At 44.7% G+C, this 18640-nt stretch overlaps 1 protein-coding gene across 4 annotated transcripts in view; it reads right to left on the bottom strand.

Moving 5' to 3' along the window:
* Positions 1-18640, bottom strand: part of LOC116945488 (ATP-binding cassette sub-family C member 8) — a 130580-nt gene that overhangs the window by 67577 nt on the left and 44363 nt on the right. For all 4 annotated transcript variants that reach the window (XM_076069296.1, XM_076069298.1, XM_076069297.1 and 1 more), the window contains exons 14-15: positions 7128-7227; positions 255-365 (exon numbers count right to left, since the gene is read on the bottom strand). In XM_076069296.1, the coding sequence (XP_075925411.1) occupies positions 255-365; positions 7128-7227 (211 nt within the window). The remainder of the gene's footprint in view (positions 1-254; positions 366-7127; positions 7228-18640) is intronic.

Here is an 18640-nt window from a genome sequence, read left to right as displayed (position 1 = left end):
AAAATTTATAGCAGCCAAATACTTAAGCGAGTGCTTTAAAATGTGGAGGGAAAAACCGGAATACCCGGAGAAAAATCCACACGAGGACGGGGAAAGAAAGACACACAAACTCCAAATATAAAGCAGGTGTCAGGGTTGGGATCAAACCCACGACCTCCTGCATGCAAGGCGAGGGAGTTAACATCTCGCAGCCACCCTTGCTGTCAATGTCCATGTAGTGTGCCGCACAGTCCACTGGATAATCCTCCAGTTACCTTCAAGGCCACGTCGTCTCCTTCACCGAGCGAGGGCTGCCGCCACGACTGCCCATCCAGAGAGCTCCAGTAACGCTTGCCTCCCGCCTTCCTGTTTATGGCCCTCAGCGGCTAAGGGCGGCAGGTGGCAGACGGAGGTTGCAGACGACACACAGCTGTCACAGACGAGCTCTCCACGTCACAGTCAATATAAACCTCTGATGACGACGGTAAGCACGTGCACGGAGGAGATTTATAATAATGAACTTGTCACAAATCAGCGTCGAGTTTTTATTCAAGAATAGTAGCGCCTATAGTGGTTGCAGGGGCAATGTGAAAACCATACACATTGATATGTAAGAACCAAAAATACGATTTGATGCAGGTATTGTGAGCTTGATAATTGATAATAATCAATCAATCATTGACTCAATCACTGGTGGAGCCAGTGTGGGGGGGGGGGGGTGTGGTACGTGCCCCCCCCCCCCCAATGATCCGATCGAAATCCCTAATTTCAATCGGATCATTGGGGTTTGTTAGTAAATCGGCATTTTGCGACACCCACTGCCACTGTGTAGCGTATTATTACGTGCCAGGGACTCTATGAGATAGGAGAATAGTCTGAGTGCATAATTGGCAATAAGTAATGGCAAAGCAGTTATAAGTGACTCATAGAATTGTGCGCAGTTGCGTCTACAGTACACGACTTCGCTGAAGGCATTCACCTTCAGCGAGCGCGATGCCGATCACACACGGTTCGAATTCGACCCTCGATCGATGACCAAAGGTTGAACACGAAATTTAACACTTCTGAAATTCGTGGTCCGCCAGGAAGTGTCTAACTGTGTTGTTTGCCTGACTGGATGTGCTTCACCTTATGTTTTTTCAGGTTTGTTGAATTCTCGTCTCTCATGTTCTTTAACACGTAGGCTTTCGCGACCAATATTATTCATAATAAAGGTTTTTGGGTTAGATCGCGTTTATTTATAAATGTGTCGTAACCCTCCACCACCCGACATGGCCAATCAGCAAAAAAAGTGTCACGTTGACAAAAGACAAATAATTCACTACTTCAGCCCACCGGTGTGTTGAAGAGTTAATTCACATTTACAGTTTGAGTACGACGTTTCGCTGGTAAATACATCCAGCATCATCGGGCAATTCGCCAGAATGGTAAAGCCCTCGCTTGCTCCCGGTTTTTATATAGAGCAGCAGGGTGACGTCATCACTTAACTCATATCAGGTGCAGTGATTAGAGGCGGAGGGGGGGGGGGTATTGTAATTATATAATCGATTAGTAATCAGTCATTGGTTATGATGAGTAATGAGTTGTAGATTAGTAATTCTTTAAATGTAATGTGTATTATTTAATAATACGCTTCCAGGCCGCACTAAGCCGGTAGCTGTCAGAGCGATTAAAGTTATTCTTGTTCCTCTCAATTTCAATGGATTCTCTAATTAGTCTTTGCCAGTAATAATTAGTTTTACACACCACTGCAACATTGTCAAAATCAATTGAGTGTCCTTGTTGACAAGCATGTTCTGCCACTGCCGACAGTTGTGTTTGAGATAATTTAATATTTCTCTGATGTTCTTTTAGTCTTACGCTGATGTTACGTCCCGTCTGTCCAATGTAGCAGCTGCCACATGAACAATTAATCCGATATACACCTTCTGTTGATAGTTTAGGTAATGCATCTTTAGTGCAAGATACTAGTTTTTGAATTTTGTGTACTGTACCAAATCTTACTGTAATGTTTTGCTTTTGCAGAACACGGGCTAATTTGTCAGTTACTCCTGAGATATATGGAATTTGTATTGTTTTAACAATCTGGTCGCTTTCAGTAGTATTGCTTTGCGATCGTGATTTGGCATTCAGTTCTCTGTTAATTTGAGCATTATTGTAGCCATTCTGTCGTAGTGCGTCTTTAACGTGTTTAATCTCTCTCACTAGACTCTCACCATCTGACACTGTTTTGGCCCGATGTACGAGCGTCTTGATAAGAGAGGATTTCTGAGCTGGATGATGATGTGATTCTGCATTCAGATAGGCATCAGTGTGCGTTTGCTTTCTGTAAACGCTGTGTGTTATTTTACCGTTTAGGCCATGTCCAAGCAAAATATCTAGGAATGGGAGTGTGTTATTCACCTCCATTTCCATGGTGAACTGGATGGCCGGGTTTTGTGCATTGAGATGATTTAGAAAATCATTAAGTGTATCTTTACCATGTGGCCAGACAACCAAAGTGTCATCCACAAACCTAAACCAAAAGGATGGTTTTAATGTGCTCGAGGCAAGTGCTCTTATTTCAAAGTTGTGAATGTGATTAAAGATATTAAACTTACTCCTGATGATATTCTGGTAAGTTTTGATGTGATTTCTCTATTCACTAAGGTTCCAGTGGACGAATCGCTTAAATTACTTGATACACTAGTAAAGAATACCGGTTTACAAAAAGATATTCCGAAACTTGCTGGCCATTGTTTAAATAACACTTACTTCTTATGGAGAGGGGATTTCTTTAAACAAAAGGAAGGAGCAGCAATGGGTTCTCCTTTATCCCCTGCTATAGCAAATTTGTACATGGAAAACTTTGAAATAAGAGCACTTGCCTCGAGCACATTAAAACCATCCTTTTGGTTTAGGTATGTGGATGACACTTTGGTTGTCTGGCCACATGGTAAAGATACACTTAATGATTTTCTAAATCATCTCAATGCACAAAACCCGGCCATCCAGTTCACCATGGAAATGGAGGTGAATAACACACTCCCATTCCTAGATATTTTGCTTGGACATGGCCTAAATGGTAAAATAACACACAGCGTTTACAGAAAGCAAACGCACACTGATGCCTATCTGAATGCAGAATCACATCATCATCCAGCTCAGAAATCCTCTCTTATCAAGACGCTCGTACATCGGGCCAAAACAGTGTCAGATGGTGAGAGTCTAGTGAGAGAGATTAAACACGTTAAAGACGCACTACGACAGAATGGCTACAATAATGCTCAAATTAACAGAGAACTGAATGCCAAATCACGATCGCAAAGCAATACTACTGAAAGCGACCAGATTGTTAAAACAATACAAATTCCATATATCTCAGGAGTAACTGACAAATTAGCCCGTGTTCTGCAAAAGCAAAACATTACAGTAAGATTTGGTACAGTACACAAAATTCAAAAACTAGTATCATGCACTAAAGATGCATTACCTAAACTATCAACAGAAGGTGTATATCGGATTAATTGTTCATGTGGCAGCTGCTACATTGGGCAGACGGGACGTAACATCAGCGTAAGACTAAAAGAACATCAGAGAAATATTAAATTATCTCAAACACAACTGTCGGCAGTGGCAGAACATGCTTGTCAACAAGGACACTCAATTGATTTTGACAATGTTGCAGTGGTGTGTAAAACTAATTATTACTGGCAAAGACTAATTAGAGAATCCATTGAAATTGAGAGGAACAAGAATAACTTTCGATTTAAAGCTTTCGTGACTGCAATGATTCATCTTCTTTGGTTCTTTCGGTAAAGTCACGTAGAATGAGAATAAAATAATAAATTGATATTTTATTCTCATTCTACGTGACTTTACCGAAAGAACCAAAGAAGAAGAATAACTTTAATCGCTCTGACAGCTACCGGCTTAGTGCGGCCTGGAAGCGTATTATTAAATAATACACATTACATTTAAAGAATTACTAATCTACAACTCATTACTAATCATAACCAATGACTGATTACTAATCGATTATATAATTACAATACCCCCCACCCCTCCGCCTCTAATCACTGCACCTGATATGAGTTAAGTGATGACGTCACCCTGCTGCTCTATATAAAAACCGGGAGCAAGCGAGGGCTTTACCATTCTGGCGAATTGCCCGATGATGCTGGATGTATTTACCAGCGAAACGTCGTACTCAAACTGTAAATGTGGATTAACTCTTCAACACACCGGTGGGCTGAAGTAGTGAATTATTTGTCTTTTGTCAACGTAACACTTTTTTTTTGCTGATTGGCCATGTCGGGTGGTGGAGGGTTACGACACATTTATAAATAAACGCGATCTAACCCAAAAACCTTTATTATGAATCTCATGTTCTTGTTGTATTTACCTCCGTGATTTGTTCTTGACACCTGATGAAGATCGCTTGCGTTGTGATCGAAACGTCGTGATTGTTTTTTTAAATATAATTTTATTGTATTTCTACTTACGTGACTTTACCGAAAAAAACCAATGAGTACCCTCATTTTGTTTGTAGAATGTACCATTCCAGGTGAAATGTGTTGGTAAGGCAGTGCCTTACCAAAGTTGGTACATCTGGATTCAGTCCTTGTTGGATCAAGTCTTCAATGATTGCAATGGTGTCAGGTACAGGTACATTGGTGAACAGAGAGACTACATCGAAACTGACAAGCAAATAATCTGGAGACAGTGATATATTCTTGATTAGATAAACCAAGTGAGCTGAGTTAAGTACAGCTGAGATGGACTTGCCCGTGAAAGGAAGCAGGGTCTCAGAAATAAATCGGGCCAGTTTGTAGGCGGGTGAGTTAATGGTGGAGACGATAGGACGGAGTGGAGTACCTCCTTTGTGGATTTTTGGAAGGCCATATAATCTGGGTGGTCTACCAGCCGAAGGTTTTAGGGAGCTCTGCTTGGTCTGATCGATTAGAGAAGTCGATTTAGTGATAATATTGTTGTTTTTGTAGCTAGGCGGTTGGTGGGATTTCTGTTGATTTTGATATAGCTGCCATCATTAAGAAGGTCCTGAATTCTGTTGTTGTAAGTGGTTTTATCAATGATGACAGTGGCATTGCCCTTGTCAGCTGAGAGGATGACAATGCCATCTCTGTTTTTTTTTATTTAGAGAGTTCAAAACGCTCGTCCTTGCTGATGTTGCTAATGGGTTTCTTAGCGTTTTTGAGGATAGCAGCAATTTCAGATCTAGCAACGTCTGCCTGGATGTGTCCCAAGCATTTGAGGGCTACGTCGACCTGGGCAATTACATCATCCACTGGGATGTGTTTAGGGGTGACTGCGAAATTCAACCCTTTGGCTAGTACCAATTTTAGGCCATCGGAAATTGGGATGTTACTCTGATTGATGACAATCTTGTTAACGTGTTACTATGATTGATGACAATCTTGTTAACATGTTACTATGATTGATGACAATCTTGTTAACATGTTACTATGATTGATGACAATCTTGTTAACATGTTACTATGATTGATGACAATCTTGTTAACATGTTACTATGAATGATGACAATCTTGTTAACATGTTACTATGATTGATGACAATCTTGTTAACATGGTACTATGATTGATGACAATCTTGTTAAAATGTTACTATGATTGATGACAATCTTGTTAACATGTTACTATGATTGATGACAATCTTGTTAACATGTTACTATGATTGATGACAATCTTGTTAACATGTTACTATGATTGATGACAATCTTGTTAACGTCTAACTTGTTAACATGTGGCTCTGGCTTCATTTTTGACAGGAGGTTTGAATTTAGCGATCAAGTTAACTTTACATTTGGTTGACATTGAAGTAGCAGAATAACTGTTATGTTATCTACATGGTCCCAATCAGAAGTGGACATCTTATCTGTTAATTTTAAGTGTGATTGTAAGAGAGTCTTGTCTAAATGATCAAGTTCAAATCAGAGCAATATTATTCTCTCTGAGATTAGCGATAGGGTAGCTTTGAACAAGATTCGTTTAGCATTAAGAGAAGTGACAGCAGCAGATGTGAGTGTAAATGCGACTGGTATTCCCTTGTTATCATGGCATCTCTTGAGAAAGGTTAGAGACTCGATCAGGTAAGCCTTTTTGTCTCGCAGTCTGTTAAAAGCTCTAACGGATGTGTGGAAACCCTCCCCGTAGAGGCGGTTCAATCTTGATTTGAAGCTTTCGTGACTGCAGGAATCAATACGCTTTGGTTCTTTCGGTAAAGTCACGTGCGCCCGAAACGTCGTGATTTATTTAATTTTATACCTACGTGACTTTACCGAAAGAACCAAGGAGCATGGATTCCTGCAATCACGAAAGCTTCACATCAAGATTAGTGTCGTGTATATTAGTGTTGTGTATAGTAGTGTAGAGTAGAACTCTTCTTAACAACCACCCCTCTTAACGACTAATCACTTTACAGTTAATATTAATTCATGCATTTATTAACCATGTTTCTTTAATATGATGTGTTTATGTATTAATATCCATTGTTTAAATATTATAAAGTATGTTTTTGGGTGAAAAATGGGTAACTTTCGGTGCTATCGGAACGAATTAAGCCTTTAACGTGCATTTTCTATACTCGCGTAATGACCAAATCACTTAACGACCGGTTTCGTGGAACTAATTACCGTCGTTGAGAGGTGGGGTTCTACTATATCTGACCAGTGATTATTTGTGGGTAGAGGATATAAAGGTCTTCATATTAACAACTGAAAGTACTTGGTGGGATGGATGCCAGTGGAGAGGGGATTTCAGATCAGAGCCGTGGTCAAGCAGAGAAAAAAAATCTCCAACACACAACCGGTTTAGTACTGAACTAGTAACTAATTTTCGATTTAAAGCTTTCGTGACTGCAAGGATTCATCTTCTTTGGTTCTTTCGGTAAAGTCACGTAGAATGAGAATAAAATAATAAATTGATAAAATAAAATAACACAATAATATTCTCACGACGTTTCGGCCACAACACAAGCGGCCTTCATCAGGTGAAGGGACGAGACTGTCTGGAGGACAGCGCTGAAGTGCTCACCCTTACTGCATTCACAGACGTCTCTTCGAAGCCAGAACCCAGAGACACGGCCGTACCACTCTGAACATCAATTCCACGACAGCGCTCACACCCTCACCATGTCCTCCTTGTTGCTTTCTGGGGGCGCATCCCATGCCGCCCGCGATCCCTCCTCACGGATTTCATCGCTCCTTAGGAACTCTTTCAGCTTCTGCACACTGCACGGTCCGACCACACACACTCAGTTTAACATACACAGCCACAGGCAGAGATCTTCCGTGGAGCCTTGCTTACATCCTGCTGGGCAAGTGCCGCTCGCAAGCACCAATAGCATCGCGTTGTTGACATTGGCCTCGGTGCAAGAAATGAAATAAGGCCCCCTCTCCAATTTACTCCCTCTCTACAAACCTGACGCCTGCACCTATCTGGCCTGTGGGCCTGGTGCAGGCGCACTGCCTGCACACTCAATAGCTACACGACTGGCAAGCACCTTATAAGAGTCGGCACACCGAACGAGAGGGATGGTGTGGGCAGGAGCATGCCCGGTCACCTCTGTTTCTGCAGTGTTGCGGTGCTGAGTTTTACCCACCACACCACTAACCTTAACAGACTATTGGGGCAAGCATGGTTAGTGAGCAACAAATGAAGGCCAGCAAGGCACACGAGGGGGTGGATGGCCAACACCACGCCCAGCCACCTTTGTCACTCCAGTGCTGATGTTTTATACACATCGCACCAGGTACACATTAAAGACTGAGTCAACCGAGAGAAGGCACAGGACCGGTTCAAATATTTACTACTGTATTTGTGTCGCAGTAGTCCACGAACTATTGCGCCACCGCTTCCCGTACACAAACACACTCACACAGAGGAAGACTCCACAGATGTCAATGCACATGCCGGTTGTCGTCAGGCCAGTACTACGCCCCACCATCTTTGTCCCCTTTGTCTGCTCAGCAACAATTCGCACAAGGAGCTCATTTTAGGCACAAAAACACCCCTCGGTAGTACAACCAATCCTTATCATCACAATCTTTAGTCATCTGTTGTGCAACACTCTATTACTTTGTGCCACCGCTGACGTCCTTGAGAACACATGATGCAGTGAAGGTCAAATTACAGCGCTTTATCAATCCACTGCTGGATGAAGGACTCCCCACACCATCTCGGTCAAGGGGGCTCTTTGACCCTACTTTACCACACTGGTCATTGCGGCTTAGTTATAATTACTCCAGTTTATGTATCATCACCTGGCGCCGATGATGGCAGCCTCGGCCGGTTTGTGCGCCCTGTTTTGTCCGGTTTGTCTTGTTATGCTTGATCACTTGTGCCGGTGAGAGAGGCCTGCTGTTCAGCACACCCGTGCTGGTGAGAGGGGCCTGCTGTTCAGCACACCCGTGCTGGTGAGAGGGGCCTACTGTTCACCACACCCGTGCTGGTGAGAGAGGCCTGCTGTTCAGCACACCTGTGCTGGTGAGAGAGGCCTGCTGTTCAGCACACCTGTGCTGGTGAGAGGGGCCTGCTGTTCAGCACACCTGTGCTGGTGAGAGGTGCCTGCTGTTCAGCATACCCGTGCTGGTGAGAGGGGCCTGCTGTTCAGCACAAATGTGTTGGTGAGAGGGGCCTGCTGTTCAGCACACCCGTGCTGGTGAGAGGGGCCTGCTGTTCAGCACAAACGTGTTCGTGAGAGGGGCCTGCTGTTCAGCACACCTGTGCTGGTGAGAGGGGCCTACTGTTCATGAAACCAGTGCTGTTGAGAGAGGCCTGCTGTTCAGCACACCAGTGCTAGTGAGAGAGGCCTGCTGTTCAGCACACCTGTGCTGGTGAGAGGGGCCTGCTGTTCAGCACACCCGTGCTGGTGAGAAGATGGCGCTGATGATGCTAGCCTCAGCCGGTCGGTGCGCCCTGTTTTGTCTTGTTTTGTCTTGTTTTGTCGGTTAATTCAGTGTTTTGCCAAGCTTTTCGGAGTTCCCTAACAAGAGACGAACTGTTAAACATCAGGGAAACAACTCCTTTGGATTTATTTCCCACTTTTCTGCTTCCAGCGGCAGAATTAGAGGGTATTCTAGTCAAAGCCGTGCTAGGCTTTGCTCAAGCAGCGAAACGCTGCCCAAGGGGTAAATGGTCAGGGGCTCTAGTACGGTTACGCAGACACGGGATCCAAACAGTGCTTCCGAGCTTTTTCCTCTCCAACGTTTTTTCACTGTGCAACAAAATGGACGAACTTCAGCTACTGATGGTCAAAAACAGAGACTTTCTTTCATCTTCTGTTTTGTGCTTCACGGAGACATGGCTGTGTGATTTGATTCCGGACACTGCGCTACAACTGGCAGGATTCCATTTTGTAAGATCAGATCGTGACATAGCACTCTCCGGCAAGACGAAAGGCGGTGGTATTTGTTTTTACATTAACAGTGGCTGGTCTGTAGATGTCACAGTGATTCTGCAACATTGTTCTCCGCTCCTTGAATCATTTTTTATAAACTGTAAACCTTTCTACTCGCCTCGCGAGTTCGCGTCGCTCATTTTGGTCAGAGTTTACTTGCAGCCGGATCCTCAGGTTAAAGAGGCCCAATGCATGCTCGCCGACCAGATTCTAAGTGTGGAGCGAGCAAATCCAGATTCGCTGGTTCGTACTTGGCGACTTTAACAAAGGTAATCTCAGCCACGAACTCCCCAAATACATACAATTCATTAAATGCCCTACAAGAGAAGGGAACACTCTGGATCACTGCTACACTACAGTCAGTAGAGCCTACCATGCCGTCCCCCGAGCAGCACTGGGACACTCTGACCATGTCATGGTCCACCTGATTCCTGCATACAGGTAGAAACTAAAGCTCTGTAAACCTGCTGTGAGGACATCTAAACAGTGGACCAGTGAGGCTGTGGAGTATTTGCGGGCGTGCTTGGACTGTACTGACTAGGATATGTTCACAACTGCTACCAATAGTCTGGATGAACTCACAGAGGCTGTGACGTCGTACATCAGCTTCTGTGAGGACTGCTGTATTCCAACACATACCAGGGTGAACTTCAACAACAACCAGCCCTGGTTCTCAGCAAAGCTCAGAAGGTTGAGGTTGGAGAAGGAGAAAGCGTTTAGGAGTGAGGATAGAGACAGATTCAAGGAGTCGAAGAACAGGTTTAGCAAGGTGGTGAGAGAGGCTAAACGACTGTACTCAGAGAGACTAAACACCAGTTCTCTGCTAACGATTCTGCTTCTGTCTGGAGAGGGCTCAGGCAGATCACCAACTACAAGCCCAGAGCCCCCCACACCACTAACGACTCCTGCCTGGCCAACGACCTGAACGAGTTCTACTGCAGATTTGAAAGACAATTGGACTGTCCTGAACTACCCCTTCCCACCCAAGAGGCCTCATCCCCCACCCCTACTACAGAGACAACTCTCTCCTTTCAGGAGGGAGAAGTTAATAGACTTTTTAAGAGGCAGAACCCACGCAAAGCAGCTGGGCTGGACTCTGTCTCTCCAGCCAACCTCAGGCACTGCGCTGACCAGCTGTCTCCGGTGTTCACCAACATCTTTAACACCTCCCTGGAGACATGCCATGTACCAGCCTGTCTCAAGTCCTCCACCATCATCCCTGTGCCCAAAAAGCTAAGGTCAACAGGACTAAATTATTATAGACTGGTCGCCCTTACCTCTGTGGTAATGAAGTCTTTTGAGCGCCTGGTCCTGGCACACCTCAAAGCCATCACAGACCCTCCCCTGGACCCCCTTCAGTTTGCCTACAGAGCCAACAGGTCTGTGGATGACGCAGTTAACATGGCCCTCCACTTCACCCTACAGCATCTGGACTCCCCAGCATCCTACACCAGGATCCTGTTTGTGGACTTCAGCTCTGCCTTCAACACCATCATCCCTGCCCTGCTTCAGGACAAGCTCTTCCAGCTGAACGTGCCCAACTCCACCTGCAGGTGGATCACAGACTTCCTGTCTGACAGGAAGCAGTGCGTTAAGCTGGGAACACAAGTCTCTGACTCCAGGTCCATCAGCACCAGAACGCCTCAGGGCTGCGTCCTTTCCCCACCGCTCTTCTCCCTGTACACCAACAGCTGCACCTCCAAGCATCTGTCCGTCAAACTCTTGAAGTTTGCGGACAACACCACCCTCATTGGGCTGACCTCTGGTGGGGATGAGTCTGACTATAGGTGGGAAGCTGACAACCTGGTGTACTAGTGTAGCCAGAACAACTTAGAGCTAAATGCTCTAAATACAGTTGAGATGGTTGTGGACTTCAGGAAGAATATAGCCCCACTCACCCCCATCACCCTGTGCGACTCCCCAGTCAAAACTGTGGAGTCCTTCCGCTTCTTGGGAACTATTCTCTCCCGGGACCTCAAGTGGGAACTGAACATCAGCTCCCTCACCAAGAGAGCTCAACAGAGGATGTACTTCCTATGGCAGCTGAAGAAATTCAACCTGCCAAAGACAATGATGGTGCATTTCTATACAGCAATCATTGAATCCATCCTCACCTCCTCCATAACCGTCTGGTACGCTGCTGCCACTGCCAAGGACAAGAGCAGACTGCAGCGTATCATCCACACTGCTGAGAAGGTGATTGCCTGCAATCTACCAACCCTCGAGGACCTGCACACCTCGAGGACCATGAGGCGAGCGAGGAAGATTGTGCCGATTCATCCACCCTGGACACTCTCTGTTTCAGCTACTCCCCTCCGGCAGAAGGCTGCGGTCCATCAGGACCAAAACCTCATTCCACAAAAACAGTTTCTGCTGGCCTCTTAAACAAAGCCAAGGGCTTACACTGACTTTAACATTTCATCTACAAAATGACACCTTGCCATATTTACACTATGTTACCCTATTTGTATTTTTTGTATTTTTAGATTGTATCTTATAGCTACTTTCTATTAAATATTTATTCTAAATTTTACATACTTTAGCCCGTTAGTGTTAGTTAGACTTTGTACCTTTAGTATAGTTAGACTTGTATACCACTTATTTAAGATTTAAGATTGCTACAGTATATGTTGAATGTATGCACCTTCCTGCCAAAGTAAATTCCTTGTCGGTGCGAACTTTCATGGCGAATAAAACCCCTATCTGATTCTGATTCATAGTGCAATGCGCTAGCCACTGCGCCACCACAAACCCTCTGCTACAATTTACGTTCCCTGACACTATACGTAGCAAGCAAAACAGCCTGGGAATAGGCTTTACAGCTCACAATATTTCTCTGCGTCCCTTTAAAAAATGATTGGTTGCAGGCAACAACTACCACCGCTACCTCTCACCTTGTCTTTATGGACGAGCACACAAACACTCAGGACGCGCAGTGGTCAACACTTCACTATCGTGTGCCCGCACTCCATTCATTCCACTGCAGTATTCAGGAGAAGAGGCAGCAGCCCTGGCTGTCAATCACATTCCTGTCCTATGTGGGCGCACTGATCCCTTGTCATGATGGCAGCAGCCGGAGTCGGTCCACTCAATGTATCATGCACCAGAGACCCATATGTGCCAGCCTGTCTCCTGACACAACAGTGACAGCCTCTTTCCCCCCAAGTGCACCTTTGCGTATTGTGCCTCGCCAGCAACACAGGCTGATAATTCAGGCTTTAACAAGAATATGCTGCAGGTTGTGTAACTGTGCTGGTATGAAGGAAAAGCTAACATGAGTTTACCAACTGCCTTGGTAGGATTAACCCTGGTAGGATTGAGTATGGCAGTGAGGTCACATTCTGTGGACCTCTGTGGTGGCTCAGGGAGGCCCCGGGTTTCCCCCAACGAGCAAAAAATCACAACGGCAGCTGTGAGCGAGGCCGCTTCATTCTCCGGACCCATGCTCCTTTGCATTGCTGCTATAAAGCCCTGAAATTACCAAATGAACATAGCTGGTTTTGAAAACACAAACAACACATTCAATTTAAAGGAAGCAAAATGTAACGCACGAAGGATGAGAGAAGATCCTTCATTAGTAAATCGGAACTTTCAGCGTGAGTGCTGTTAGTTTGAGTCTCTTAACTGAGAATGGTCATTGCACCTGACACTCACTTAAGGCCGATTTGACCTGGGGGAGGGGCCCATGTTTGGTTTATATATGGATGTTGTACACTACCGGGAATTGGATTTTGGTTGTCGCGATAACAGCACTCTCCGTGGACCAACGACGACATTATTCCCGGTAAAAAAACACGTGACCCACGCACACACACATAGAATGGCCAGGCAAGCTTATTTTAGGAAGGCAAGATGACATTCTTTGCACATTAGCACATCCAGACACACTCAGAATGTATATCGTGTGACTAAGCAGCACTTAGTGCCACGCACGCGGAATACATGACAACCAGACATGCTTAAGATGTAAAGCAGATTGAGCAGAGGCGATCAGCATACCACATAAAGACACCCGCTGCAGTAAAATAATACAAGAAAGGCAAACGTCTGAGTCCTGAATAAATAGAGGAAGTTCGGAAATACTATGTGATGACAAAGTGCATGTGCAGTCCGTCTTCGGACATCTACCTAATATTCCTAAGAATAGATTGAAAGACTCCCTTAGTTTAGCAGTTTTAGTCCTGAATATTTCCACTGAATAATGCGAACTGGCATCCTAATCACAGTATGGGCAGTTCATGACTCAACACCCGCAGAGAGTTTTAACGCAGTAAAGTTCCATACTGCCTTTACAGAGCCATGCTATAGTTCTCAGCATAGTAAAGTTGGGAATTTGGTGACCAATGCAAGCACAAATGTTTGAATCCATCATGTGACACTCCAGTCATCCTCGCAGCGGCTTTTGGCTGGTCATCGAACAAACATGGTCAATGCATCGCGCAATTTCAGATGTGCTTCTGCGGCTATCTGGAATGCGCTTCCTTCTGATATGAAGAAGACACTCGAGCGATGTACTCTTAAAGATTTAAGACGAACATCTTTATAACTGCTTTTGTGTGGAGTTTGTTGTCCTTCCCTTGCGCCTCCGATTATCCAGGTTGGCTACATTCTGTGCGAAATAAGTTCATCATACACGCGCATTAATGTGCTTAAGATGACTTTTAATATTTTAATCCATGATATTTGCAAATATCCTAAAACAAATACAAATCCACTATATAAAAAAAACTAAATGTTGAAATAAATATGTTTGATCCACAATTGTTTTTCGATGATGGCATGCATTGGAGGTTCTATGCAAAAATTACCATGAAGCCTCCATCACCCGATGAGATTGTTACGCTTGCAAATATTTTATATCTCACAATGTATTGATGAAATTCTGACCAATCAAGCTGCACACACCACTGACTTGATACTTTCCTGACTAAATTTAATATTAACATACGACGTGTTTCACAAATTGCTTTGAGCTTCAAACTGCTTCGAAGCTAAGTGGCTTTCCGCAAAACAAATATAGATCACTGTACTGTATTTGCTACGGAAACCTACATGTTATAGAAATGTAGTGACTGGAAATGTCACTGTGTGGTGCGGGGCCTGCGAGGGCACGGCAGGATGGACACTGTTGTGGGTACACCCCGGACACGGGGTGTAGTACCAGCCCTAGTGGGGGCTTGGGTGAGCGCTGGTTAAGCGCGGTGGCACCTTCACAGTGTGTGGTGCGGGCTCCTGTTGAGATAGCGAGTGTCAGCCAGCTGGGGTTAGGTTGGGGCATGATACTCTGGCTGACCTGGGGACATGTGACCGGATGATACTGGAGGGGGGCCATCAGTGGAGGGGACCAATGGGTGGTCACATGGTCCGGGAAGAACTCTCGAGAGCCTTCGGGCAAGGGGCGAGAGAAATCGAGTAGGTGGGCGGGGCGAGAGGTGGAGCCAGCTCCAGCCCGGCCCTGTGAGGGGCTCGGGGTTCTTACTGTTGGAGAGGCAGGAGATCTACGTCAAGCTTGAAGAAGCCTCCAGCCACGCGGTCCGGGACCCAGCTTGTGGTCTGGACCGGGATAGTGGAACCGCGTCTAGTTCTGCCGTAGCGTGGTTAGTTTGGTGGTCACCACCTGAGGGTATGTTGTGTTTATAGCCCTGGAGTATGTTGTGCAAATAGTTAATAAACGTATTGCTCCTAAGACAACGTCTGCGACTCAGTTGGATTCATGACATATATATAAAAACCTATTACATGGTTACATTTAACATACTCGCCATGTGGAAGTAGAGTTTAATATGATAATATTGGTCATCATGTAAATCCTCTAAAACTACCTACCGTATGCTACTGTATATATATTTAATTCGTATAACTTTCATGTTTATTTTAATACATACTCCAAAATCTCAAATCCCTCACGTAAATTCTCCGGGTTAGACACTCGATACACATCATCTCACTCAGAGAGACAGGACTACGATTGTGCGAAACCGGACCACGTGACAAAGGTGATGGGACAAAGAGGTGTGGCGATCGTGGTGGAGTTGTCACACGATGGACACCCGACGGCACAACTCCTCGGGCCTCTGCTATCTGCCGAGTGGCTGCGTCACACCATTCCCAATCCAGCTTCACAGCATTGCAAGATAAAATTTCACTTCAGGCCACGGGGCATGCCAAGCAATTGTGCTATTTTTAACGCGACACTTCAAAAGCAGAATCTTCTGAACGTCCGTAGTCGTTTCATGCATAACCGTACTTTGCCTGCGTGTTCTCAATTCCAGTTCAAACACCAAATGCAGGCTTCACAGAGCTGTGGGGGTTAATACGGCTGCACTTACTGGACCTGCATTCGCTATGAGACACTAGGTAGAGCAGCTGCGTTCTCATCGTGTGTGCTAGAGCATTACGATGCTTGGCAAAAATCTTTTCATGTAACTTTATGGCCCACAGTACTGTCATAATTTGCTTTTGGAGATGCATTACTCTTCTTGTTATAATAAAAATTCATCAACCCGCTTGAATGTACCATAAAGGTTCAGATGAAGAATTGATGCAATATGCACAGTGAGAATTTGAAAATGCATGAAAGGGGCCCAAGGAGCTGTTCTTAGTCAGGTGCAGAACGAGCATGATTGAGGCGTTATTCATCTCAGACATGAGCGGTGATTGACTTACAATGCCAGGCACAATGAACGTGTCACTAAATTTAAATGTCTCCTCTTCCTTATCCTCCTCTTCTTCAGTACATCTAGCTCATAGCCCACCCTAAATCGCATCCACTGCACAAACCATGGCAGATGCGGATACCGGATGTACAAATGGAAAATTCAAAACTCTCCAGAAGTGTGCGACTGTGGTTATCCAGAACAGACCATACAACATATAACGACGCAATTCCCAATCCACAAATACGAAGGAAATATCACGGCGATCAAATGCCGCTGCTCCTGACACAGTTATCTGGCTTGACCACCTGAATGTGAAATTGTAGTTGTTGCTCTACATCTACATCAACCGTACGAAAGACGAAGATTACATCTTGATTTAAAGCGTTTCGTGACTGCAGGGATTCATATTCTTGGTGACTTTAACCGAAAGAACCAAGAATATAAGATTGCATCAATGCCACTTTTTGCCAAATTGTTTTCCAAACTTCATACTTCCTAACCATATCCTTTCATGACATGTATATCATTCTCTGCATGCGTCTACACTCAACAGCCAGAAACTTATTTTCTATATGCTTTGTTAAAATCCATCCCTCTGACCCTGACACCAATATCTATCACTCTTGCCTTAAACCAATATGTATGTTCATACTAAAAATTTCAGTTAGTTTCATCCTATCAAATCCACCATGCCAATGCAGTCTCTTAATGTTCTGCATTACAGGACAAACGCACAGGCACTTCTAGAAAGTCTACTGTCCCATTGGCTGATGACACCTGTGTGATAGAGATACACATTAGGGCCTTTGTCTCACCACCCAGTAAAGAGATGTCTAAAGTGGCTACAATCTCCAGCAAAGAAAAAAAAACCTGGTCTAGTACAATTCCTGAAGCCAGAGGAATCTAAAGAGTCAAAGCCTGTGTAAGCAAAGCATCACTCAAGCCAGATGAGCCTGCAGTGGTCAGGAGCATCCGAGAGACTGAGAGAGGAGTAGCTATTGCTCATTGCATTACCAGTCACTGAGGCTAATTCGTGACCTGAATGAATCTCAGGGCTCACACAGCATAAAATTACCATGTCAATTAAGAAAAAGTAAAAAACTGACCGAAGAGCAAGGTTGTAAAGTTGAGCATGCCTGGAATTGAGCAATTTGGACCCAAGGGGTTGTGGATCACCTCAACAAATGCTAAACTCTACAACCCACTAGGTTTGTGAGGTGGGCATGATGTAACAGTACAGCAAGTGGGCTCATAAACCCATCTGTACAGCGCTTTGAGAGTTATCCACTGGTATGCATGGTTTTCTCTGAGTACTCAGGTTTCTCTTCACGTGAAAAAATACTGCTTTTAAAGGAATCAATAAAACATCCCAATTACGGACCCTGCTCTAAAACATCCCAATTACGGACCCTGCTCTAAAACATCCCAATTACGGACCCTGCTCTAAAACATCCCAATTAAGGACCCTGCTGAATGAGGCTTTCCTGGCAAGTTGAAGAGCAGCTCTGCAATATCTTCTTCTCGCCACTGCTGGCAAAAGAGCCCTCACTCGAGGGAGCTCTAGAGAGCTTCCTTTAGACGGAATTTTGGCCCACTCTTTCACGGCAGCCAGATATCTTCAAAGAGGTGGTACCCATAATATAGGATTTGGGTTAAATATAAATATGTCGTTAAACCCGCCACCATCCGACACAGCCTATTAGAAAGGTTTGTCACGTAAACAAGACGTTCCAATTCGTTACCAGTACAACACACCGGTGTGTTGGTGAGCAAACCAACAACATTTACAATTCGAGTGCCATGATGTTTCGCCGGTAATTACAACCAGCCTTATCAGACAACAGCCGGAATTGTGGAGAAATCCTCCTGTTTCAGTTTTAGAGGGATGCAGATAAATGTGATGTTGTCACTTGTGAGCCAATCGGCAAGGGGGGGGGGGTGGGGTTAATGTATGGATATAAATTACAATGGATATCCATCCAGATGGTAGTTCGCAAACTTTACCCGACCACACGCAACCCGCCAATTGACTGTGATGAACCCATTTATACTGCACGGTGAATAGAGGCCAGGGGATTTAAGAAATGTGCCCCAGTGTTTCAACTTCTTGCTGCCATATGGTTGACGTTGATGCAGAGAAACAACAACAATTTAACATTCAGGTGGTAAACCCAGATAACTGCGTCACGAGTAGCGGAGTGTATCGCTGTAATGTCTCCTTCGTATTTGTGGATCGGGCATGGTGTCGTTATATGTTGTATAGTCTGTTCTGGATGACCACATTCGCACACTGGAGAGTTTTTAATTTTTCGCATCTGCCGTAGTTTGTGCAGATGCGGTTTAGGATCGACCATGAGGTTCGTAAAAGATCATTCCCAGGGATCTTCTGCGTTGGTTCTTTCAGAATAAGGTGTTTGTTTGTGAGTTATTTTGAACTCCATTTAGCTCTCCAAACTTCATCGAGGTTGAACTTGCATTGTTGAAAGTTAATCGCATGGGTCCAAAAGGGCTTGGCATGACTTCGAGCGATGACGAGGGACGTTATCAAGGTCCTGATTGTTTCAACTGCCCTGGCACGACATCTGG

Source organism: Petromyzon marinus, chromosome 24, assembly GCF_048934315.1.
Source record: "Petromyzon marinus isolate PM22_M1 ecotype Great Lakes invasive population chromosome 24, UKy_Petmar_22M1.pri1.0, whole genome shotgun sequence".
In the NCBI taxonomy this organism is placed as follows: Eukaryota; Metazoa; Chordata; class Hyperoartia; order Petromyzontiformes; family Petromyzontidae; genus Petromyzon; species Petromyzon marinus.
The sequence above is the reverse complement of the archived record's forward strand: the minus strand, read 5'-3'. Positions and strand labels throughout refer to the sequence as shown.